The sequence below is a fragment of the Narcine bancroftii genome, chromosome 14, assembly GCF_036971445.1.
Source record: "Narcine bancroftii isolate sNarBan1 chromosome 14, sNarBan1.hap1, whole genome shotgun sequence".
Classification (NCBI taxonomy): domain Eukaryota; kingdom Metazoa; phylum Chordata; class Chondrichthyes; order Torpediniformes; family Narcinidae; genus Narcine; species Narcine bancroftii.
The window spans coordinates 70,309,042-70,334,520 of NC_091482.1; the positions used below are offsets into that span (position 1 = coordinate 70,309,042).

General features: G+C 41.5%; 1 protein-coding gene across 10 annotated transcripts in view; it reads right to left on the reverse strand.

Annotated features, from left to right (window-relative positions):
• Positions 1–25,479, reverse strand: part of LOC138749973 (cytosolic carboxypeptidase 4) — a 257,666-nt gene that overhangs the window by 35,141 nt on the left and 197,046 nt on the right. For all 10 annotated transcript variants that reach the window (XR_011348981.1, XM_069912088.1, XM_069912087.1 and 7 more), the window contains one exon: positions 22,741–22,907. Coding sequence is in view for 9 of the 10 variants with exons in the window: in XM_069912088.1 (XP_069768189.1) it covers positions 22,741–22,907 (167 nt within the window). In the remaining variant the exon portion in view is untranslated. The remainder of the gene's footprint in view (positions 1–22,740; positions 22,908–25,479) is intronic.

A 25,479-nucleotide genomic window follows, 5' to 3' on the forward strand; every position in this document is an offset into this window, starting at 1 on the left:
TTAAAAATTAAGAAAAAGAGAAGCTGCAGATGGTGGAAACTTGAGCAAACAAAGAATTACTGGAGGATCTCAGCAGGTCAGACAGCATCCGTGGGTAAAAAACGGACAGTCAACATCTTGGGGGAGTGAAGCTTTTATCAGGTCTTCAGCATACTGAAAGGCATTTACATGCCTGTGCCTGGTAATTACTATGTCGAGCTGGAAGATACACAGTAGAAAATATCTTAGTCATTCCCAGTTAGAAGACAATAGCTTGACATGAAATCAATAATATGGCTGAGAAGTGCAAAACTTTACTAATCAAGCATTGATGCACGCTCCATGGAGTAACCAACCTTTGAAATAAACAATAACGAATTGAGTTAAGCACATGAAAGGAATCATCTACCTTCTCTCCTCAGGGAGTATGCTAATCGAGTTTCTCAGGGAAAAGGCAACTGAGCTAACCTAATGGAGATCTTTAAACTAATTAAAGATTTTGATAGTAGATGCATACCATAAGTTTACACTTGCAAGAAAGAACATAACCAAAGGATGCAGTGTAAATTTTTAAAATTTAGACATACAGCATGGTAACAGGCCAATGCTCTCCAATTACACCCAATTGTCCTACAACCCCTGTATGTTTTTTTTTAAAGTTTGGGAGGCGCTGTAACAGTGTTGTGCTAACCACTAGGCCAACTGTGCCACCCAATTAACATCAGGAAACTAAAAAGGGAACACAGAATACTGAAAACATGAAGCTCACTTCTACAAAGAGTGGTTGAAATAAATAGTTTGAATGGTTATTTCCTATGGTGAGAGAGTCTCAGACAAGTGCACACAGCTTCAGAATTCAAGGGTGTCCGCTAGGAACATGAGGCATAAAGAAATTTAATTAGCAGGAAGGAGGAGAATCTGTAGAATTTGTTGCCATAGATGGTTATGGAAGTCAAGTCATTGAGTGTATTTAAAGCAATAATTGCTAGGTTATTGTTTAGCCAGGGCATCAAAGGTTATGGGGAATAGGCGAGGTAGTGGAGGTGAGTGGGAAAATCGATCAGCTCATGATTGAATGACAAGGCAGACTTAATGGGCTGAATAGCCTATTTCTGCTCCTGAGTCTTGTGGTCTTATAACTGGTATTTCACCAGTTACGTTTAAATTTAAATGTAGTTATACCACACGGGGTTCAGCCCCTTTCAGCCCACAAGCCTGTGCCTCTCATTTACATCCAATTAACCTTCAAGCCCATACGTTTTGAGCGGTACGAGGAAACCCACTCAGACACAGATAGGACGTACAAATTCCTTACAGACAGTGCTAAATTTGAACCTCAGTCACTGCCGCTGTAACAGCGTTGTGTTAACTGCTACACTATCCGTAACAACAGGAGAAACTTTATTGTCTACATTTTATTGAGAATAAAGTGCACTGCAAATTTCTGAGTAGTGTATTACGAATTTGTTTTTCTATATCATGTTCATTGTATTATCCCCACAAAACAGATCAATAGATTAAGTAAGCAAGTATCCCCATAAACCATTACAGATTAAGATTGAAAAGCAAAAAAATAAAATTATTTTCTTGGTTCACATATGTCATTTAAAAATAATAATTTAAGAAGACTCACATGCAGATGAAACAAAATAATACTGCCATTAAAAATGGATTATACATGCTCAGAGAATGCATCCTTAGGCAAGAACTTTCTTGTATCTCTGAGTTTTTACAACCTATTCTGACTGAAGTTAAAATAGGAATGATTTGCTGTTAAAAAAAAAATCTATATTTTAGATAGAAGCTGACCATATTGGAAATGATGGCGCTGTTAACTGGCTGAAGTTAAAGTAAGTGGGGTTAATGCTTAACCCCAATAAAAACAGAAAAGGCTGAAATTTGGCTGCATCTGTGGGAAGGCAAACAGAGCTGATGTTTCAAGCCGAAGACCCTTTGTCAAAACTGGGAAAGAGAAAAAAGCAGTGATTAAGCTACAGGGCCGATGAAGGAGGGGGATGTTAGGATAAACTGGGGTGACCATGGGGTTAAGTTGTAAACAAGGTTATCTGGTCAATGAGTGAATGGGAGCAGAGAGTGGCAAAGAGGATCACTGGTGTGTCTCCCCACGCCCCACCCCCCCACCCCCACCCATTGATGCAATTGACCGGGAGCATTGTCTGAAGAGGGCACGGAAAATCATTGATGATCCCTTCCACCCCGCAGACAGTATCATTCAACTGCTCCCATTGGAAAGGGATCCAGGAGGGTCAGAGCCAGCCCCACCAGGCTGAGGAACAGCTTCTTCCCACGGGCAGTAAGAGAAGGCTGAACGACCAAAGGAACTGCTCACATTGACCCTCCGAGACTCTCATATTCACGAAACAATATTTATTTGCATGTATGAAATATTTGTCCTGCATATGTATTGCTTATCTGTATGTGTGTTATGTCTGGTTGTGTGTGTCTGCGTGTTTTTCACTGTTTTGTCAAGTTGTATTTGTGCAATCAGATGACATTAGACTTGATGGGAGTGAGAATGTAAACTAAAACAACATTGTAGAAACAAATGCTAGAGCTGCAGAATGCAGAGCAGGGGTATATGCCCAGCAGGTTAGGTTGGGCATAACTTTAGCTCCCAGAAAAAAAAAGGAAGACCAAACAACCTGAGCCCAAATCACAGATGAATGACTGATATAGATGGAAAAATTAATGTGCAACATGGTTTTATTTTAGATTTCCAGCAAGGATATTTTTATTTTAACAGTAACACAATATGGATCTCATAAAAGGCTTTGAACTCAGTACTGTAGGATATATTTTGAGCACCGTAACTATATGCCTCACAGTTCGGCGGGCAGCAACCTCCTTTGAAGAAGACCGCAGAGCCCACCTCACTGACAAAAGGCAAAGGAGGAAAAACCCAACACCCAACCCCAACCAACCAATTTTCCCCTGCAACCGCTGCAACCGTGTCTGCCTGTCCCGCATCGGACTTGTCAGCCACAAACGAGCCTGCAGCAGACGTGGACTATTACCCCCTCCATAAATCTTCGTCCGCGAAGCCAAGCCAAAGAACTATATGCATATTGGGAATCACAGTGAGAACTGTACCTGTGTAGAACTGGAGTCCATGCATACATGGAGTTCATGCTCTGACCTACATGGAAATGGAGTGAGCACAGTGCCATCTCAGTGAAGGATTTATGCTGATTTAGAGATGGTCTTAGCGCACAATACCAGTTAAGGGTAGACACTTCCTTTCTAGGGATGTATTTGACACATTCCATACATATTTAGAAATGGACTTTTGGTTTCTGTCTAGACATGGTTTTTGCAGAGTATCCAAATGGACATTAACTTTGATCTCAGTACCTTTCCTGGAATGGAGTTTGAGCAGAATATCCATCCATGAATGAATTAGAAAAAAAAGTAACTGCTTTGGGAAAATCAGAACTAAAAGAGGTGTTTTTAACTAACAATTTTAACTCCAGCTCACATGAATGAGTAGAGGAGTTTAATATGTTAACTAATTATTTGACTAATAACTAAAACTCCAACTCACCTTGGTGAGTAAAGAGGAATGTCATGGGTTCAAGAGAATGCAGTTGCAGTATGTCTGGGATTGGCAATCCTCGGTAATGAATGGAGATGTTTATACACATTTCCTTAAGTCCACTTTGTCCATAATTCAGAAAACTCAATACTCGATTTGGCAACCAAACCAATGAAGGGTATCAAAAGTACACAACTGATAAAAAAGAATTACTAAAAGTGGAGAGAGAAGTAACTCGTTCTAATGCTTATACGTCAGTACGTCAGATTCCCAAATTTAATATTATTGTGAAAGCTCACTCGTGTAGGGAATGTACGCAGGTCAAGTGCTCATACTTCAGGAATGGCCTGAAGGAGGAAACTCAAATACCCTGTAATGTTGCTGTTTAATAAAGGAGGAGTTGATGACCAAGCATCACTTGCTGAAGTCAGTCATCTCCCACCTAACAATGCATCAAAAATCATACCACATATAGTATATTCAGTTCTTAAGATACACTGCTTTCATGTATTCTATACATCTCGGGCAGCAGAACTCTTGGAATGACTTGAGGCCACAGAATCATTGATTGGAGTAATGTTGATCTTTTTATTGCCCTCATCAAAGATATGCTGTATAAAGTTTGGGCTGCACTGTTACTAGTTATGTCTGTTAAATTATTTTAACTGGTAACTATATTTGCATTTTAACATATTGCCTTCAAATGATATGGGACATTAAAACTGCATGAAGTTACTGCTACCACACACATCACAAAAGCTTGTATTCCCATGTTACTGTATATGTTTTTATTTAATTTAGAGATCTAACACAGTAACAGGCCCTTTCAACCCATAAGCTCACACCATCTAAATACACCCTATTTACCTTTTATCCCTGTATGCTTTGAATAGTGAGAGGAAACCAGAGCACCTGGAAGAAATCCATACAGACACAGGGAGAAAATACAAAGTCCTTACATAAAGCACTGGATTTGAACCCGGGTCGCCGGCACTGTAACAGCATTGCGCTAACCGCCAAGCTTACCAGGTCGTCCCAATTTTTTTGTTTCAAACTCTTGTTACTTACATCTTAGACTCTATGTGTACATAACAACCCTGTGGAATTTCCACAATGCCCCTATATATTGTTTCAAACATGTAATATGGTGTGGATTTGGTTGCAAAAGCAATGGGAACTGTGTTAAATGTTCCCCAGGACAGCTTGTATGTGACTGTGCTTACCTTTATATTTATAGCAACATAGAACAGTTTTAGATATGGCAGAGAATTCCATTAATTCCTATACCCTGGAGGCTTCATATTTGTTCTACTGTCTTTGAAAATTGATGCACGCAACAAAAATTATTAAATTGCAACTTTGTTGACACCATTCCTGCCTCTGAAAACTATTTGGAATAATAAGATTATAGATTTATACATTTTAATTAATTTATTTATATATAAAAAGCAGAATGCACAATCTTATAATATTCTGGAGGCAAATACTGCAAAGAGGACATATAGTTTGGTTCAGTGTACCATCTCTAACTGCTCCAAGAGGGTGCTCCTCTAGATCGGACCTAGCTGTGGTTGTTAAGGTAAATTGTGGCTGGCTGATAAATGTCTTTTATCTAAATAACATCAGAACTAAGTGTTTTAATGCAACATATTTTTTGCTGATTCAGCACGCAACTCCCTTGCCAAGCACTGAATTACAAATGAATAGGATTTTCCCATTTGAAACTTTTCTTTGCCGAATGGTTGGTGTAGTGGTTAGTGCAATGCCCTTACAGCACCAGTGATCAGGACCAGACCCAAGTTCGAATCCCGTGCTATCTATAAGGATTTTTTACGTTCCCCTCGTGTCTGCATGGGTTTTCTCTGGGGACTCCAGTTTCCTCCCACCCTTCAAATTGTACCAGAATGTAGGTAAATGAGGTGTAAATCGGGTAGCATGGACTCATAGGGTTGAATTGGCCTGTTATTTTAAAAATTAAATTCAGAACACTTTTTACATTCTTAATAAGATGTGAACAACAATGATGGCCTGGCATTTATTACTCATGCTCAAATGCCGCTAAACTGAGAGCCTTTCTTGACCTTTTCAAGGATGGTTATGGGTCAACTTGAGTCTCAACATGGACAAGACGAAGGAGATGGTTGTGGACTTCAGGAGGATCAGGAACGAACATCCTCCACTACATATTAATATCTCTGCAGTGGAGAGCACTGAATTCCTTGGAGTTCCCTTAACTAGTGACCTATCATGGACATTCAACATCTCCTCACTTGTCAGGAAGGTGCAACAGTGGTCATTATGCCAACCTTCTACAGGAGATCTATTGAGAGTGTCCTGGCCGGCTGCATAACAATGTGGTACGGTTGTTGCAGAGAAATAGATTGGAGGTCAAACCACAGGACCATAAGGGTGGCAGAGAGGATCAATAGAGTCTCCCCCCCTCCTCATTGATGAGATCTACTGGGATCGTTGTCTGAAGAAGACGCACAATATCATTCCACCCCACACACAGCATCTTTCAGCTGCTCTCATCGGAAAAGAGATATAGGAGGATCAGCGCCAGCACCACCAGGCTGAGGAACAGCTTCTTCTCACGGCCAGTGAGAATACTGAATGACCAAAGGAACTGTTCACACTGACCCTCCGAGATCTCATAGGATCAAAACAATATTTATTTATTTGTTAATATGAATACTTGTGCTGCATATGTATCGTTTGTCTGTATGTGGTTGTTTGTGTGGCTTTGCACTGGGGACCAGAGAACGCAGTTTTGTCAGGTTGTATGTGCAATCAGATGATAATAAACTTGGCTTGATTTGACTTTTGCTACATGGCAAGAGGTAAAGGACATTCAATGTCTTTTGCTTAAGGGCAGGAATGAGCAATGTGCTTTTACTGAGCTCTGAGAGGAGCTGATTCCATAGGGTTAGAGACTTTACACTATGCTTCTAGGAGCAGGAATGTGCTCCACCGACTACCCAATAACAAACCCACATCCCCCAACACCCTTCTTTGTTCCAACCTAACAGCCATGTGCTTCCCGAACATCAGCAGACTCTCTTAACCACATTTCACTTCTCCAGACAACTACCCCCTCCCACCCAATCAATATCTGACTCATCCTGCTTTTGGATCAACCCCTCCACCACCTCCACTTCATAATTAGTTTTACCCATTCCCATCCAGCCCATATCCTCCTTCACCATTTCCGCCACCTACTACGTGATACCATCACCTGACACATATTCCCCTTTCCTTCCCTTTCCACCTTCTGCAGGGACTACTCCCTCTATGACTCCTATGTCCACTCCTCCATCCCCACCAATTGTCCCCTTGGCACCTACTCCTGTGACTGCCGGAGATGCTCCACTTGTGCCCCCACCTTCTCCCTCAGCACCATTCAGGGCCCCAAATAGTCCTTCCTAGTGATGCCACATTTCACTTGTGAATCTGCAGGGGTCGTCTACTGCATCCGATGCTCCTGTTGTGGTCTCTTCTTCATTGGAGAGACTGGGCGCAGACTGGGAGATCACTCTGTCCGCTGCCATAGAGTGGATCTCCCTGTGGTCACCCATTTCAATTTCCTGCCCCATTCCTTTGCTGGCATGTCTGTCCATGATCTCATGTACTCCCAGTCTGAGACTACTCGCAAATTGGAGGAACAACACCCCAACCTCTGTCTGGGCCTCCTCCAACCGGATGGCATTAACATCAACTTCTCTGGTTTCTATTAAACCCCCACTTCCTTCTCTCTCCTCCCTGTCGCCTTTCCCCCAGACCCATCTCCCTCTCTCTCTCTTCCCCTTTTCCTCTATCTCCTTTCACAGAACCAAAATCAATTCTCACCTTTCCTCTTATCAAATCAGATTAACACTTTTAGTCTATTGGTCTGGACTCCTCCTATGGCCAGTCTTCAATCTTTATTCTGACGCCTTCCTGTTCTTGCTTATACTTTGAAGGGCTCAGGCCTGAAACATCGGTGATATATGTTTTACCTCCTATAGGAGCTGTGAGACCAGCTATGTTCCTCCAGCATTTCTGTACATTTTTACAATTTTTCATGTTTCACTCTTCAACCAACTGATCTCCAGTCTGTCAAAAAAGCTGACTATTACACAAAATGATCAGATACCAAACAAGAGGAATGTAGTTAAACACAGCAGGATGTTCAGTAAATTTGCTTTTCGAAGTTTCCAAGAGCACGGCCAACCTAGAACATTCTTCTCAACTGGATCCTGAGGGGAGATGTGCAGGCTGAGCTCATTAAGAACCATGAGAGATAATCAAATGAAATATATAAAACATTTAGAGGACTTGACACTATGGCTTGGGGGGCAATAATATCCACAACAGAAGTCTCCAGAACTAGGAGGCACCATTTCAAAATATAAGGTTAATCATTCAAAACTAAAATGAAAAATTTCTTCACTCAAAAGTTGGTGAATTTATGAGGGTTTGGTGAAATTTCAGATGCCAATTTTATTCAAGGCAGAGATCAATAGGTTTTAGGATTAGGGGAGGAAAGTACAACAGAAGATCAGTTATGGTCCTTCTGCATCCAAGTTTTATGTTCTTATGTAAAATGAACGCAGCAGGTCATAAATTAAAATAAATCAATTTCTTTAAGACCAAGTCCTTCAGAAGCGTACAATACAATACAACTTTAAGATGGACGGCAAGACAGATGTTGGCATTACCACGACTCCACCGAGGTGTCAGATAAATCAATCACACCCCGTAAATTGATCACACCTCAAACAGCCTCGAGCTGATTAATGAACCCGGGTCCTATCCATCTGCAACTCACTGCATGCAAATGGCTTTGATACATTTATCTCATGCCAGCGTAGGTGATCAATGAGGTAATAGATGGCACAGCTGGGATTACCTGCACAATAGAATTATCAGGCAGTCTAATTCTAAAGCTCCTTTGGTAAAGAAAAAGCAGATAAATCAATTAATCAATTACTCTATCAAAAAACACAACAACACTTCTTTTTGACTGAATCAGATCAAGTGATCTTAAACAAAAGCAGCTAACTTCATCTTTCCCATTCTCTCTTGCTCCACCTTTTTTGTTCCCTGACCCACTTACCCCAACTCCCCTCCCCCTTCTGGTTCCATCTGCCTACTACATGAACAATTCATTCACACGCTACCCTCCTGCCTGCTTCCAACAGTGAATCAGATGGTGGGATTTACTACCTTTTCTAGTGCTGGTCTGAGATCATATACTCCATTGATGTGCTTCAAGATTAAAGTCCCAGTGAAGCCCAGATAGGACTCATCTCTTTTCTTTGGAACCAAACAGACGTTAGGCTTTTGCCTACGTTGATTTATTTTAAATGAACAAAAATGTGGGAATTAAATAAAATATAACACTGGAAGAACTCTAAGCATTAAGCAGTGTCTGGGAGTCCTTGTCGAGGCTTATAAAATGACAAGTGGCATGGATAAAGTGAATGTTCACAGCCTTTTTGCCAGGGAAGGCAATGATAGAACCAGAGAACATAGGTTTAAAGAGGGGGGTGCTTTAAGAGGGACCTGAGGGCAACTTTTCACTTAGAAGGTGGTCCGCATCTGGAATAAGCAGGCCAGAGGAAGCATTATAGAGTGTGTACAATTACAACATCCAAAAGACGTGGACAAAAAGTGCTGGAGAAACTCAGCAGGTCATGCAGCATTAATAGGAAGTAAAAGGCCACCAACGTTTCAGGCCCACCAACGTTTCAGGCCCGAGCCCCTTGTCAAGGTATAAGCAAAAGACAGGTAAGGGCCTGAATGCAAAGGTGGTGGGGTGGGGGGGGGGGGGGGGGGGTTTGAAGAGGAGAGGGGGAGGAAGGGGCAAGAGGAGGAACACAGGCTGAAAGGTAAGAGGACATAGATGATAAAAAATGCTGAGAAGTGACAGGGGGAGGGTAGCTCTCTGATAGGAGAGAGAAGGAAAGGGATGAGGAGCTAGAAATAGGGGCAGACTGGAGGGAGGGGTTCAACAGAAATTTGAGAAGTTGGCTAATGTTATTTGGTTGGAGAGTGCTCAGACAGATATAGATGTTGTTCCCAAAATACATGTATGGACAGGAAGTGTTTTGAAGGAGATGGACAAAATCGGGGCAAATGGGACAAACTCAGAATGCTGACTTGGTTGGCCATGGAAGGGTTGGCCCAAAGGTCCTGGTCTGTGCTGTATGGGCTCCATGATACTTTCAGTGGAGACAGAAGGGGAAGTCGAAGTATTGGGTCAAGACACTGCATCAGGAATGACAGGCAAGTGGGAAGATGGCCAATATGTAACAGTGTGATAGGTGGAACCATGTGAGGAAAGAGGGATGACAGGTAGAGGGAGCCAAGAAGAAGGTGTCCACCTTCACAGGTGAGTGTGAAGTAAGCACTGGGATTGTGGGTGACCAGAAAATGGAAAATTCAGTGTTCATACCACTGGGCTGAAAGGCACCAAGCTTGACTCATCTCTCAGACAATTGCAGATTGATTATTAACGCAGATACATCTTTGTGTAGGATAGAGATTGAAAACTTGGCTGAATGGTGCACCAACAACAACCTCGCATTCAATGTCACCAGGACCAAAGAAATGATTGTTGACTTCAGCCAGGGAAAATCAGAGGTGGACAGGATGAGCAAATCACTCTCTTGGAGGATCTTTCCTGGAACCATCACACCAATGGCGTCGTGAAGAAAGCACGTCAGCGGCTCTACTTCCTCAGGAGTTTGTGGAGGTTTGGTATGACACCAGAAACACGTGTGGTAGAAAGTATGCTGACCAGCTGCATCACGGTCGTATAGGGGCACCAATACCCTGAGCGTAAAGCCCTGCAAAAGGTAATGGATACTGCCCAGGACATCACAGGCAAAACCATCCCCGTCATCAAGAGCACCTACCTGGAACACTGTCATCAGAGAACAGCAGGCCATCATCAAATATCCACATCACTCAGCACATGCTCTGTTCTCATTGCTACCATCAGTGAATGCCACAAGATTCACACCACTAAGTTCAGGAAGAACTGCTACCCCTCCTTCATCATACTCAATGACAAACTCAAACAGGGACTCATATAAGGAGTTTTAGGATTTAAGGATCTTTTGCACTTCATTGACTTTTTTTTACTGTCTGCACTGCACAGTTTGTTTGAATTTCTTTATTTGTTGACGTTTATACGATAATTACAGTTTTTTTGCATTACCAATATCTGGTAATTTTGCCTCACCCACAGGAAAAGAATCTCAGAAATATTTGTGATGTCACAATTGTAGTGACAGATTCAAACAAGGGTGTTCATCATTTTATGTCGACCATTAGAAGATTCACATTTCATAAATTCCTTTAAAATGTTTTAAAAATTGCTTTCTTTTTCTAAATTTATTAAAGTACTAGCACAAAGGTAATGAAATAGGAGAAAAGGATATTAGAAATGATAATATATTGCACAAACCAGCAAGTCCCAACTCTATTGCTTCTGCAAGAGGATAAGGATTGTATTTACTGTTTACGTTGTATTGAACTCAACCCCAGAATCTGCAGATTTTCTTGTTTAACTTGATTTTGTTCACTTACAATATATCACATCACTCATGTTCGTACCCAAACGTTTCATTATTGATGTGTTTTGAAAGGCTGTTATTCAGGGCCCAGACCCTGACTGTCCTATGGTGGCTGGACCCTAGGCTGCATTCCTTCCCCACAGAATGTTTAAGGTGACTACACCTTTAGTGCATTCCTCAGTATCTATACTCGCCTCTTGGCAGATGCCAGTCAATAGCATTCGAACTGGGAAGACCAACAAGTTTTAGGCAGATCTAAGTGCATCTTTCACTAAGAAGTGATCAGTGTTTGTCTCATTACACATCCCGTCTCTGGGAGCAACTTGTAGACTGCAAACTCCTGTGTTCTACCACTGCTGGGGACGAACCTACCTAGAAAAATAAATAATTGAGAGAGCAGAGGTGTGCGCGCACATGGGTGAAAAATAGGCATTTTTGGCATAGAAATGCAAAATTCAGGACAAAAGAGAAAAAAGGAAAATCTGTAGATGCTGAGTTCAAGTACCATACACAGAAGTGCAAGAGAAACTCAATAGGTCCATTAAAGGAGCAAAAGGCAGATAAAATTTTGGACTGAACCCCGACTCAGGAATCTGGGAAAACTGATTTCTCCAATAAAAAGGATCCTGTTGAGCTTTTAGCAAGTAAGCAGAAGGGCAATTGTGTGGATGGAAGGAAGGAATTTTTCACTGTTGGTGGGCTTTGTTAAGATTGAAGAAAAAAGCAGGTACACGCTCATTTATTCTCTATCCGTTTATAAAAGTTTATGAAATTTGTGTCAGTGAGAGAAGGGAGGTGACAGAGATTGTCCAAATTCTTCAGCTCGAGGGAGTTGGCTTGAGTTTGTTGACAGTGGACAGAGGATGAATGCAGCAAGAGAAAGTACAGAGATGATGCTTCAGTCCCGAATTTTAAACCTTTGATCATCTATTGGATCGAACACTGACACATGGAAGTAATAATGACGATAATGAATAATAGGGTAAAATAGAGTAGAAAGCAAACAAGAAACTAATAAAAGGAAGGCAAAGTAACATGAACTGTTATAGGCAAAGTTAGAAGACATTTATCATTTCAAGATGGTCCAATGTGAAATGAGTGCCAGAGTAAAAAAGGCTTTGAAATGGTTGTTCAAGTGATCCGGCGCGGACTCGAAGGGCCGATATGGCCTGTTTCTGCGCTGTAAACTGTTATATGGTTTATATGGTTATATGGTAAAATGGGGCCCTGGGCTCAGTCATTACCTTTGGCTTAAACCCTAATGGCTACATGGAGGTAGCTTAATGCGTAGGATGTGATAATTTTTAGAAACATCTTCAACTCACTGCATGGGAAGAAACATACCCGAGACACATTTCTCCAGGGGCCAAACAGACTCTAAGTTATACTGTCAGCAGATTGAGGATGATTAACTTTTGAATGCATTTGTGGTCATTTGATAAGATATTTGTGCTTGAGAATGGATATCAAATACCTGAGCTAATTTAGAAGGTCAAGCTGCATTTGCCAAAATGTCTTTGGGCGTGCTCTCAATGAGTGTCACTCGCTTGAGGAATGTGTAGGGATTATTTTTCCCACTGGACTTCAGGACAAATTCACCATGTCCTCCACTTTAATAAGTATTGTTAATGATATAGTGACTCCAAAATAATTCAGATGAATACAATCTGTACATTCATGCATTTCCAGCAAGTCAAAGGATGTGATTTTACAGGGTCCTCCCTAATATTTGGAACAAAGTTCCCCTTTTTCCTTTATTTTCCCCAGTGTTCCACAGTTTTAAATTTGTAATCAATTAATTCACAAGTAATTAAAGTGCACATTCTAGATTTTATTCAAGGTTATTTGTTTACATTTTGGTTTGACCATGTAGAAATGACAGCACTTTAATACATAGTCCCCCCATTTCAGGGCACCACAATGTTTAGGACATTTGGCCTCATGGGTGTTTGTGAACACTCGGGTATGTTTAATTGCTTCATTGGTGCAGGTATAAGAGAGTTGGGTTTACTTCTAAGCTTTTGATCACTTTTGGAGTCTGTAGTGGCTATTTTTCAACAGGAGGACGAGAGTCGTGCCCAATGAAAGTCAAAGAAGCCATTATGAGGATTAAAACAAGAATAAAACTAAGAGACATTGACCAAACCAAAGCATTACCAAAATCAACAGTTTGGAACATCATTAAAAAGAAAGAGCGTAATCAAAAAGGGACTCGTAGACCAAGGAAGACCTCCACTCCTGATGACAGAAGAATTCTCATCATAAAGAAGAAAAGTTTAGTTTAATTTATTTATATAGCACATTTAAAACAACTCACGTTGACCAAAGTGCTATACAGATCGTAGTTACATCTCAACTTAAGCAACTATTTAAAGTGCAAAATGGGTCCTCGAAGTTCCGAATTGTACATACAACATGGTAACAATTGACAATCACTTCAAAACACTTGTGAATAAAAATACAACTTTAACCTGGATTTAAAAGAGTTAAAGGAAGGGGCTGATTTGATGGAGGGGGGGAATATTGTTCCACAGTTTGGGGGCTGCTATTGCAAAGGTACAATCTCCACTGAGTTTACGATTTGAGTGCAGAACAGCCAAGTACCCTAAATTGGCCGATCTGAGGGGTCTTGAAATGGAGTAGGGCATAAGGAAATCAGTGATGTAGGAGGGGGCTAGTCCATTAATGGCTTTGTAAACAAACTGGAGTACTTCAAAATCTATTCTGAGCCGCACTGACATCCTGTGGAGGGAGGCCAGAATAGGGGGATATGGTTCCTCTTCTTGGCTCCTGTTAGGAGCCTGGCTGAAGCATTCTGCACCAGTGCAGATGGGAAAATGACAACTGACTAAATCCCGTGTATAGAGAGCTAAGAGTCTTCTAAAGAGGAGAAAATGAGGATATGGATAACTTTCTCGATTAGTGACAAGAATAATTTGATTTTGGCAATAGTGTGGAGCTGGAAAAAGCTAGCTTTTACTGCTGCATTGACTTGAAAGTGGAATCGAATATCACACCAAGGGATCTGACGTGTGGTTTAATGAAGGTGGTTAAGTCGCCAAAGGTATTGGAGATTTTTTTGGTGGAGTTGGGGGGGAGGGTAAATAGGATGATATCAGATTTGCCTTTGTTTAGCTGTAGAAGGGTTTGAGCCATCCAGAACTTTATGTCCTCCAGACAGTCATTATGGCTGGTTATCTTTGCTTGGTCATTGGGCTTCAAGGAGAGACAGAGCTGAGTATCACCAGTGTAGCAGTGGAAGGAGATGCTGTGTTTTTATATGATATTGCCGAGGGGAATTATATATAATGAGAAGAGAATAGCCCCTTGAGGAACCCCCCAGGAAAGGATAGGAGAGGAGGACGAAAATTTGCCCATGTTGACTGAGAAAGTCCTGTCACTAAAATAAGACTTAAACCAGCTCAGAGCCGTGTCATCAACACTGACTCTCTGCCGGAGGCAATCTACTAGTATCGAACACTGGCACTGATGACCTGAAGAAAAAATCCTGAAATGCACGTCCAACTGATCAGAAACATTTTTCAAGAGCCAGGTGTGTATATGTCATTGACCACTGTCCACAGAAGACATCATGAACAGTTCTGATCTGTCGGACATAAGTTTGGGGGTTTTTTTCATGAAGATGAGACTTCTTCTGTCATCAGGAGTGGAGGTCTTCCTTAGAATCCCAGTCCCTTTGTGATTACTGAGCTCACCAGTACGCTCTGTCCTTTTAATGATGTTGACTTTGGTAATGCTGTGGATTGTACGATCTCTCTTACTGATTTAGTGTTGTTTTTCATCCTCATAATGGCTTCGTTGACTTTGATCCTCCTATTGAAAAATGGCAACGAGAAGCCAATCTAACTCTCTTATATTTGCACTGATGAAGCAATTAAACATACCTGAGTCCTCACAAACACCTGTGAAGCCAAATGTCCCAAACATTGTGGTGCCCTGAAATGAGGGGACAATGTATAAAAAGTGCTGTAATTTCTTCATGGTCACACCAAAATGTAAACAAATAACCTTGAATAAAATCTGGAATGTGCACTTTAATTACATTTGAATTGTTTGATTACAATTTTAAAATTGTAGAGCACTGGGGAAAATAAAGGAAAATAAGTTTCTTTGTCCCAAATATTATGGAGGGCCCTGGAACTCATAGTGAGTTCAGTGTAATTTAGTTTTAATGGCAGCCACAATTAATCTTCAACTTTTTCAAGTGACAGAATAATATTGTTGGAGTTGCTGAAGAAAGATTTGGGGCGGGAGCAGGATTCGGGGCAGGGAGCAGGATTCGGGACAGGGAGCAGGATTCGGGACAGGGAGCAGGATTCGATGCAGGGACCAGGATTCGAGGTGGGAGCAGGATTCGAGGCAGGGACCAGGATTCGAGGTGGGAGCAGGATTTGGGGTGGGAGCAGATTTATAATGGGAACAGGATTTTGGCTGGGAAAATAGAGTGCAAGTTTGAATGAATAGCTGGGAGTAGCTGCTCAGGGCCGGCCTTAAGAGCTGCGGGGCCCAATTGAAAACATTTTTTTACAGGGCCCCAGGTTCACAGCCAAGGTCAATGGCTGTCATTGCTACCCATAAACCCCCACGCAGCTGAAATTGCTGTACCAGCTCCAGAGCAGGGGAACCAAGAAGGGGGGGGGGGGGGGCATTCCCCTGGCACTGGTACAGTGGTGGGGATGGGTGGGGGTGGAAGAGATAGCGCGACTTGGGCAGGTGGGTGGGAGTGGGAGAGATGGCAGCGTGACATGGGCAGGTGAGTGGGGGAGAGATGGCAGAGCAATCTTTCTGGTAACCACCTTTAAAAAAATCTATAAGATTGATTAAATACAACCTACCATACAGAAAGCCATGTTGAGTGTCCTTAATCAGTCCCTGGTGTTTACATAGTCAGGATAATGTGAACTATTTTGTAACCGCGTAAGAATATACCCTTCTCACGGTAGTAACTATAATGCACCACTGTGGGGCATGCGCGTGCGTGAGAGGGAGAACAGTTTCCTGAGATGGTGGAACTAACCTTGTGAATCTACGCTGCACTCCCTCACTAGTGAGAACGTCCTTCCTCAAATTAGGAGACCAGAACTGGACACAATACTCCAGGTGTGGTCTCATCAGGGCCCTGTACAACTGCAGAAGGACCTCTTCTCCAAAAGTCTATTCCCATTTACCTTTTTCACAGCTTGTTGAACCTGCATGTTAGCTTTTAGTGACTTATGTACAAGTACACCTAGATCATGTTTCACTTCCCCACTCCCTAACTTGACTCCATTTAAATAATAATCTGCCTTCCTGTTCCTGCCACCAAAGTGGATAACCTCACATTTATCCACATTAAACTGCATCTTCCATGCATCTGCCCACTCACCCAACCTGCCCAAGTTCCCCTGAATCTTCCTCACACTTCACACTGCCACCCAGGTTCATGTCATCTGCAAATTCCACTGTTCTCCCAGTGTGTTGTATTTTGGTGAGCTCCTCTCTCATGGCTGCATAATCCCCTTTATTCAACTATAATACTGATACTTCTGACTTTCTTTCCTTCTCCCTGTCAAATTGCAAATTAAAACTGACCACACGATGGTTACTATTACCTAATGGCTCCCCTACTTCAAGGTCCCTTAGCAAATCTGCATCATTATACAATATCAAATCCAAAACTGTCTCCCACCCGCACACCCCCCCACCCCCAGTGGGGTCCATCACGAGCTGCTCTAAGAATATATCTTGGAGACATTCTATAAACTCACTTTCTTGCAGTCCCACGTCAGCTAGATTTTCCCAGTCTACCTGCATGTTGAAATCCCCTGTAACAACTTCATCATAACCATTCCGACGTGCCAATTTTCACTCCTGATTTATTCTGCCTCCTATATCTGAGCTACTGTTTGGGGGCCTGAATATGACTCCCATTATAGTCCTCTTGCCTTTGCAATTCCTCAATATCCAAACAGACTACTCCTCCTACTTTTATGTTGCTCCTTTCAAGGGACTGAAAATTATTCCTCACCACCCCCTCTTCCCACCTGCAGTCCTTTCGATAGGATGAGTACTCTTAAATATTAACTTCCCAATCCTGGCCCTCCTGAAGCCATGTCTCTTTATTCCTATAACATCATTCCCTCACAACAAAAATAGGAAATGTTTTCCACAGAAGTACCTGCCAGGTGTGTGCAGATTTGTTCACCAAGAATCAAGAGTGGTATTTAATAGTAGCCTGTTACAACACTAAGTTTCCATTCGTCAAAAGGGTGAAAGACCTGACAGCGTCAACTATCACCTCAGAAATGAGAGCGCTCTTTGCTGAACAAGGAATACCCAAGCAAGTAATATGTGACAATGGAACACAGATCACGTCACAAGAATTCTGAAAGCTGGCTGCAGAGTATGGGTTTATTATCACAACATCATCCCCATACTACCCCAAAGGTCATGGGTTTATTGAAAGACAAGTGCAAACTGTGAAATACACACAAGTTAAGTGTTGTGAAACAAAGGAAGACCCATCCCTGGCTCTTCTATCATTACCAGCAACACCTTTAAGGGCTGACATGAAGTCCCCGGCTGAACTTCTAAATGGCAGTAGATATAAAACAACTCTGTCAAGCAAAAACATCCTCCAGAAGGGCAGAAGACTGGCTGACACGCAAGAAGAAGGACACCAGCATTATAACAAACAGGCACAAACCTTGCCCGAACTCTTCAGAGGGCAGCATGTGCATATTCAAGAACCAATGTTGAAAACATGGACCCCAGCAAAGGTCATCAGAGAAGCTGAGACACCCAGATCATATATTGTTGAGACAGACTCTGGCCACCAGCTGAGGAGGAACAGAATTCACATCCGGCCAACACAAGATGTGTTGAAGCAGAAAGCTTTAACGCCAGCAAAGCTTGCAACACCAATATCAAATGAGGTATCAAGTGAAGAGACCACAACTACTAATACTGAAATATCAACACAGCAGTTATCAGGCGAAGCACAACAAGCTACATCACCTCCACGTGGACCAGCAACACAGAGTCCAACAGTCACAGCCCAATTCACAAGATGGCAAAGAAATGTGTGTGAACAGTTTCCTGACATGGTGGAAGACATCTGTAAGTAAAGTCTCTTTTGTTATTAGAATCTTGCATCTCTAAATTATTTAAGATGCCTCCTAAGTAAAAGAGACATAACACCTGGCTATCCAAATGCTTGTATAGTATTCTCTTGGAACACCTTCCAATAATTTATTGACAACTGATATCAGGCTCACTAGCCTATATGTTTCAGGGTTACTTTTGGAGCCGTTTTTAAACAACAGAATAACATGCTTCTCCAATTCTCTGGCACCTGCGGCTAAGGACATTTTAAATATTTCTGCCAGAGCCCCTGCAATTTCTCCTGCACTATTAAAACAAAGTTCTATACAAACCTGGTCTTCCATCTTGGTTCTTTGCAATTTTCCTACTCTGTATTAAATTCTCCAACTTTAGCTAACTTGCTCTTTCACAGAAGATAGGGAGGGATAATTAACATCTAATCATGTCTTGAGCCAATCATCTTTGTTCTAGACATTCTCCCATGACCTTCTCTGGAACTTAAAATTACCATATTTATCCATCTCTCGTGACTAGGTCTCTTTATCAGAACTGGTGAACATTAACTCTTTTTTCTATCAATGCTGTCTGGCCTGTTGAATCTTTCCTGTATTTCCTGTTTTTATTACTGTAAAAACCTGCTTGATTTATCAAACTGCTATGGCTTATCTGCCAACCTCACTCCAGTCCCAAAACAATAGAATTGACTCTTAACCTGCTCCCTGAAATAATTTTCCATGTCATTAATTTCAGGATGAAGTTGCAGTGGGCAGTAAGTACTGATCTGGCCAGCAACACTCCTACAAGCCAGTGAACAATCAAATAAATAAAATCTCAAATGGCATCGCAGAACGCTTCTCTTCTATTTCCCTCATGTTGGACTGAAGTCAGAGTAATTCTGCTGCTGAGATGTGTTCGATATAAATTGCATCACGATATCATTTGCCATGTTTATTCAGATGGATAGAGATTAATTAACATTTTTGCTTCTCCATTCCAACATTGCAGATTTTGAACCTATGACATGTAAAACAGTCTAGTTACATCCTCTGCAGCATCAGGAGCCATGTCAACAAAATTCTCTTTAATAATCATCAGGAACCAACCGAAACAGCTTTAATGCACTTTCCTGTATACAACTTGATCCCTCTCACAAAATCATTGGGTGCTAATTCCATATATCTAATAAACTACACATGTGACCTCCAAAAACCCATCTCCCAGGCAAAGTGGAGATTCCAGTAAAAAATGGAAACAGTGAAGGGGTTACCAGAAAGCTGTGGCAGGGTCTAAATGACATAACCTGCTACAAAACCAAATCCAGTGTGGTAGGAGATAGCAAAGCTTCACTCCCAGAGGAACTCAATGGAGATCCCTGATTTGACAAGAGCAATTCACTGCACACCCCCATGTCCCCTGATGATCCTCTACTGTCACTATCTGAGAATGACATGCGGCTGCCTTCAGGAGAATGAATCCAAGGAAAGCATCTGGGCCGGACGGAGTACCCAGCTGAGTACTGTGAAAATATCATCCTGCCTATATATTCGTGGATATCTTCAACATCTCACTCCAGCAGGGCCTGGTACCCACCTGTTGCAAACATGCCTCAATTGTAATTGTACCAAAGAAGAGTGGGGTAACCTACCTAAATGACTACTGACCAGTGGTACTCACATCCACAATGAGGTGTTTTGAGACGTGTACGGTGTTGAAGCATATCAACTACTGTCTGAGTTACAGTTTGCCTATTGTAGAAACAGGTCTACGATAGATGCCATCTCACTGGCTCTACACAAAGCCATGGAATGCCTGGACAGCAAAGATGCATACATCAGGATGCTCTTTATCACCTACAGTTAGGCATTCTACACCATTATCCCATCAAAACTGATCAGCAAACTCCAAGACCTGAACCTCAATGACCCACTGTGTAATTGGATCATAGATTTCCTCACCTCCAGACCACAATCAGGTAGGATTGATAAGAACATCTCCTCCACAATCTCCATCAGTACCGAGCACCACAGGGTTCCGTTCTTAGCCCCTGCTCTACTCACTTTACACATTTGACTGTGTGGCTGGGTACAACACCATCTACAATTTTGCTGACGATACCATGGTTGTATAAAAAGGGGTGATGCATCAGCATACAGAATGGAGATTGAAAACTGGGAGGAATGGTGCACCAACAATCTTGCATTTAATGTCACAAAACCAAGGAAAGGATAGTTGACTTCAGAAGGGGAAGACCAGAGGTTTACAATCCAGTGATGATTGGGGGATGAGAGGTGGAGAGAGTGAGCAAACGTAAATTGCTTGGAGTCACTATCTCAAAAGTCCTGTCTTGGACCAACATACAAATATCTCCATGAAGAAAACATGGCAGCACCTCTCCTTTCTCTGGAGTTTTTGTGGGTTTGGCAAAACATTGGAAACCCAGGTCAATTTCAACAGATATGTGGTTGAAAGTGTGCTGACCCACTCCATCACAGTCTGGAATGGGGACACCAAGACCCATGACCGTAAAGCCCTGAAAAAGGTAGTCAACACAGGCAAAATCCTCCCTAACATCAAGAACATCTACAGGGTATGCGAGCAGAAGCAATGATCTCGGATCCACACCACCCAACAGACGCTCTGTTCTCGCTGCTCCCATCAGGTTATAGGTGCCACAAGACTCATACTACCAGGTTCAGGAAGAGAAGCTCCCCTCCTCAACAACAAAATCAATCAGAAGCTCATTTAAGCTCTCTGAATTCTCATAATATCGAATATTTATTTTCTGTATTGCACAGTTTGTTTGTACTTCCTTCTTGTTGACATTTCTCTCTTTCGTATATGTATCTTTTTTGAGTACAGCTGTTTTACACTATTAGTAAGTAGAAATGCAGGGTTGTATGTGAGGTCATGTGTGTATTCTGACAATAAACCTGAAATCGGACTTTTTGACTTTGATTAATTAAAAGTGCAGTCCAACCGTTGGGATGTCTAAGGTAGCTCTGCTTGAGCCACATGCATCACTTTTGGTAGTACAGTACTTCACTTCAACTTGCATAATTTTGCCTCACTGCGTATTAATCAGACACTGTGCAGCTTGACCTGCTTTCTTGGTTTTAGTTCGACATTTGTAGTCTGATAAAGAATAGTGCTTTGCACAATAACAAGAAAAGACCAAGCCTTCACTCTCCATCCAGAGCACAGGCAGCTGTTACTTGTTCTTTGTCACAATGGCCAGTTGTTGCTTCTCTCAAATAAATGGGGTCATTTGTCTCTGTTGGACCTATAGTGGTTTATTCTGGGCTGATGTTGATCCCAATTGGAGGAGTTGTCCAGGATTTTCACTCAAAGTAAACATCATTTAGGCAAACAATCAATAACTAGCAAGCAAAAAAACTTTAAAAAAGCACAACATACAGTGAACAAATAACGACTTATAGCATTCTGCCGTCCAATTAATATACAGCAAACACATTAGGTTAAAGTGGACATGCATGTTAAATCAATAGCCGTACAGACTACTATTACATTTTAAAACCAAAAATATATTTAGCCATCTCTCAATTAAGCATATGTGGCTAGTGGTCAATATAACAACTATCATTGAATAATTGCACAGGGATAGGGTGATTCAGATAGACACATCATTGATTTTATAATGTGAGGAAGAATTTTGGCTTCAACAAACTAGCTAATAAATTCCAGCACCTATCCTCATCGATAGGAGCTGGCTCTGTCCTGCCTATCCTGTCTGCCAATGCCTGTGGATTGTGAACTGATCTTGTCATATTGAAGGTCATTAACTGCATATGTGTCAAGTGTGAGGAAGATCAATTCCAATATGATGCAGATTATACATTACCACTTGTGTGTATTAGAAGAGTTCATTGAGCTTGGGGCTTTCATCCCCTCAGGCCCTGTCCTATTTGGTCTTCACCATAGTAGATCTCCTATGACCACCCATTCAATTCCCCGTCCCATTCCCTTACTGAAATGACTGTCATGCACTGCCAGACTGAGACCTCCCACAAATTGCAACGCCTCATCTTCCGCCTGGACATCCTCCAACCAAATGCCATCAGCATCAACTTCTCCAGTTTTCCATTAACCACCCCCCCACAACAACTTCTTCCCTCTGTCCTCTTTCCCCCAGCTTTTTCTCTCTTTTTTCCCCTTTCACAGAGCTGAAATCAATTCTCATAACCAGTTAACACTTTTTATCTATTGGTTTGTACTCCTCCCCCTCCCCTCTTTCTCTCCCAGTCTTTATTCAAGCACCTACCTGCTTCTTGGTTATACCCTGAAGAAGGCCTCAGGCCCAAAATGTCGCCTTACCTCCCTCAGATGCTGCGAGACCTCCCCTATTACCTGACAATGGAGATTTCGATGCATCCAGTTATTCCTGACTATTTTCTGTAATTTTCTCTCCCATTCTAGGCAGTCTTGGTTAGTTTTCTTTGATTGAATATGTACTGTCAATTATCACTAACAATGGACATTGTAAATCATTTCATAACTATCCAACGAATTTGCAGATCAACTTACCTATGCGACATGTGTTTAACATTGTGAAGCTCATTATCCAAATCAGGTAGACTGGAATTTTGGATCAGCCATGTGCTACATGAGAACACATCTTTCTTTAGCTTCAGGAGCGCTGTACAGAACTTGGCCCCCGTTTCTTCTAGTTCTCTGGTTCCGATCTGGAGACCCTGTTCAGAACAAGAGATTTTTTAAAATTACTCTCTGACTTTTATAGTATGGTTTATAAAATTTTATGCTATAATGGATTTAGCATTGCAGTGTATCTTGATAGTAACAATGGTTGGAGTTGTACATTTCTACCCTCGCACACATTTGTTCTCAGGGAGCCTTCAGTAAAATGGCCCAGATCATAATGGATCTAATGCACCACCAGCAGGTTCCTGCCGCCAACTCCCATTATCCACCCATGGTTTTAGTAACACGTTGTGGCCCCATGAATTCCACTGTTCTTGTGCTTTCCCCTTCCTCCAGGGGAAGAGTGCTGAGAGTGTGGCAACCAGGTCTCAGAATCCTACCCTAGCACCTTCCTGCTGTCAAAGGCATTTTTTTGCATCTGATGAATTTACAAAATTAGCAACATAAGGGTTACTATATAATAAATAAACAAATTCAATTACCGTTGATCCCATTGTAAATTGATTAAAACCAAATAAAGAAGCAAAATTTTAAAACTAAACATAATCTGCAGTAACCTTTTAAATGAATAGTGGCTGTTACTTGTGTGCCAGTCATAGGTGGCATTAAACTGGCAGGAGGGGTGCGGGTGTTGGAGATGTGAAGCAAACCCAGCTCCCTCAGTCCAGTACCTCCAACCATCTGTAATTTCAGATTTCCAATGGGCAGACATAGAACTGTTGACCATATCAGAACCCAACTGGCCCAATGTTTCCTTCAGTGAAGGAGAAACGTTGCAAATTTTTGGGTACAAGGCCTATCAATTATGATGGAATGGAAGGAGGACACAATGAGATGAATGGCCTAATTCTGCTTTTAATTGGTCTTGTTTGCCTTGGCTTAAAATACAGTTCCTATTCTGCTCCTTTTTGGCGACTCCTTTGTTCTCTTTCTTGAATCTGTGCTTGAATGGAGTGAATATTCAAACCTGTGCCATTTGCACTGATAATGAGTTAATGTTTGCTACTCTTCTGTCTTACATTTTACATTTTCTATTTATTTTTAAAGATCTGTCGCTACTTTTTATTATTTGATTGTTGCACTGCCAGTTCCATGAAGGTTTTCCACCAGACCACTATATCCCTTTATAGATTGTTCAGTTACTTACTGGCCATTCAGTGTTCCTGCACATAAAAAGCAGCAAAATGGAAAATTTCACAATTACATTGAAAAGAATGTAATTACATTCCTATGCTATAATTGAAGACAAGATAGGAAGTAGTAACAGGCTGGAAAATCACAGAGATAATAAACTTTACAGAATGATGCCCAAAACATGGCATCTATTTGCACCCATTTTTCATGCACAATATATTGGTGAACATCATTTTGCTCTTATTTGAACATGACTTCCAGTTGAAGTTCCACCAATCAGATTAGACTAGTGACTCCATGCACAATCCACTTTAACGTGAGTGACTTTTCCCAAGAATCTTTTGTACACAGGATGATATTCATGTCTGCATTGACCCCTGAAATAAGTGCAAAAATGTGAAAGACATGACCAGTATTTTTGACTTACTATCACGTAAGGAACCCTAAGGCCTGATACCAACACACCAACTACAGCAAAACCCATGGTATCCGGCATCTATGGGAATTGATAGAGGCTGGAAAAGTACATTTTCCAGTTGCTTGAGACTTACTCTTAACTAACTAATTCACCTGCATTAAGAATAAACCGTTTAAAAGACAAAAAATACTAGACTGTACTTACACAGAACAAACTCCACTTGCATGGATATATAAATCTTAAAATATTTTACCTTATTTTCTGTCATATTCTTTGAAAACATTTAACTATCGCTGCATCTGCAGGTTCCTCCCCCTCCACAGAGCCGTCCATAAGATGAACAATAACATTATATATTATTGAAACCCCCCACCTTCTCCAAGTTTACAGATAAAGCCTCTGACTGGCATGACTTACTAACCAGGGATAAGTAGACCCTTTAAGAGAATCACCCCAACGGCGAGTGGCATTAACCAGCTCTTCATCCTGCGTGAAACCGTTGCTGTTTCACACAACTTTATTCAAACAGTTGCTATAAGCAAAGCATGGCCAAGGTCCTCCCTCCGCTGGCTAAGTATTTGCTCCAATTATCACCAAAGACTTACGTGCGACTTCAGAGAACATATTTTAAACACGTATTTTTATCAATTACAGGTAGAGAATCTTTTACCTGAAACCCTTGGGACCAGACCCTTTTTGGAATTTGGAATTTTTCAGATGAAAGAATAATCTGGCGAAACGTTAAGTAATTGCGCTGATTTCAGATTCAAGCAAAACAGAGGCACACTCCAACTAGAAGGGTCTCTGGACAAGAGGGGGTTGTGCTAGTGTTGAACGGTGGGTGTTATCAGGACTTCAATTTCTCATCCTGAATCATTTGGAAAACACATCAAGGATGACGACGTTAACAGATCATAACACTTGCCCCAAAGACAGTTAATAAAATGGGGATCCCTTTAGATAATGTGGTGATTTGTTTATTACGCGGAAAGTATAAGCAAAAATCAGGAAGGTGTCAGAATAAAGGCAGGAGAGAGAAAGGGGAAAGAATG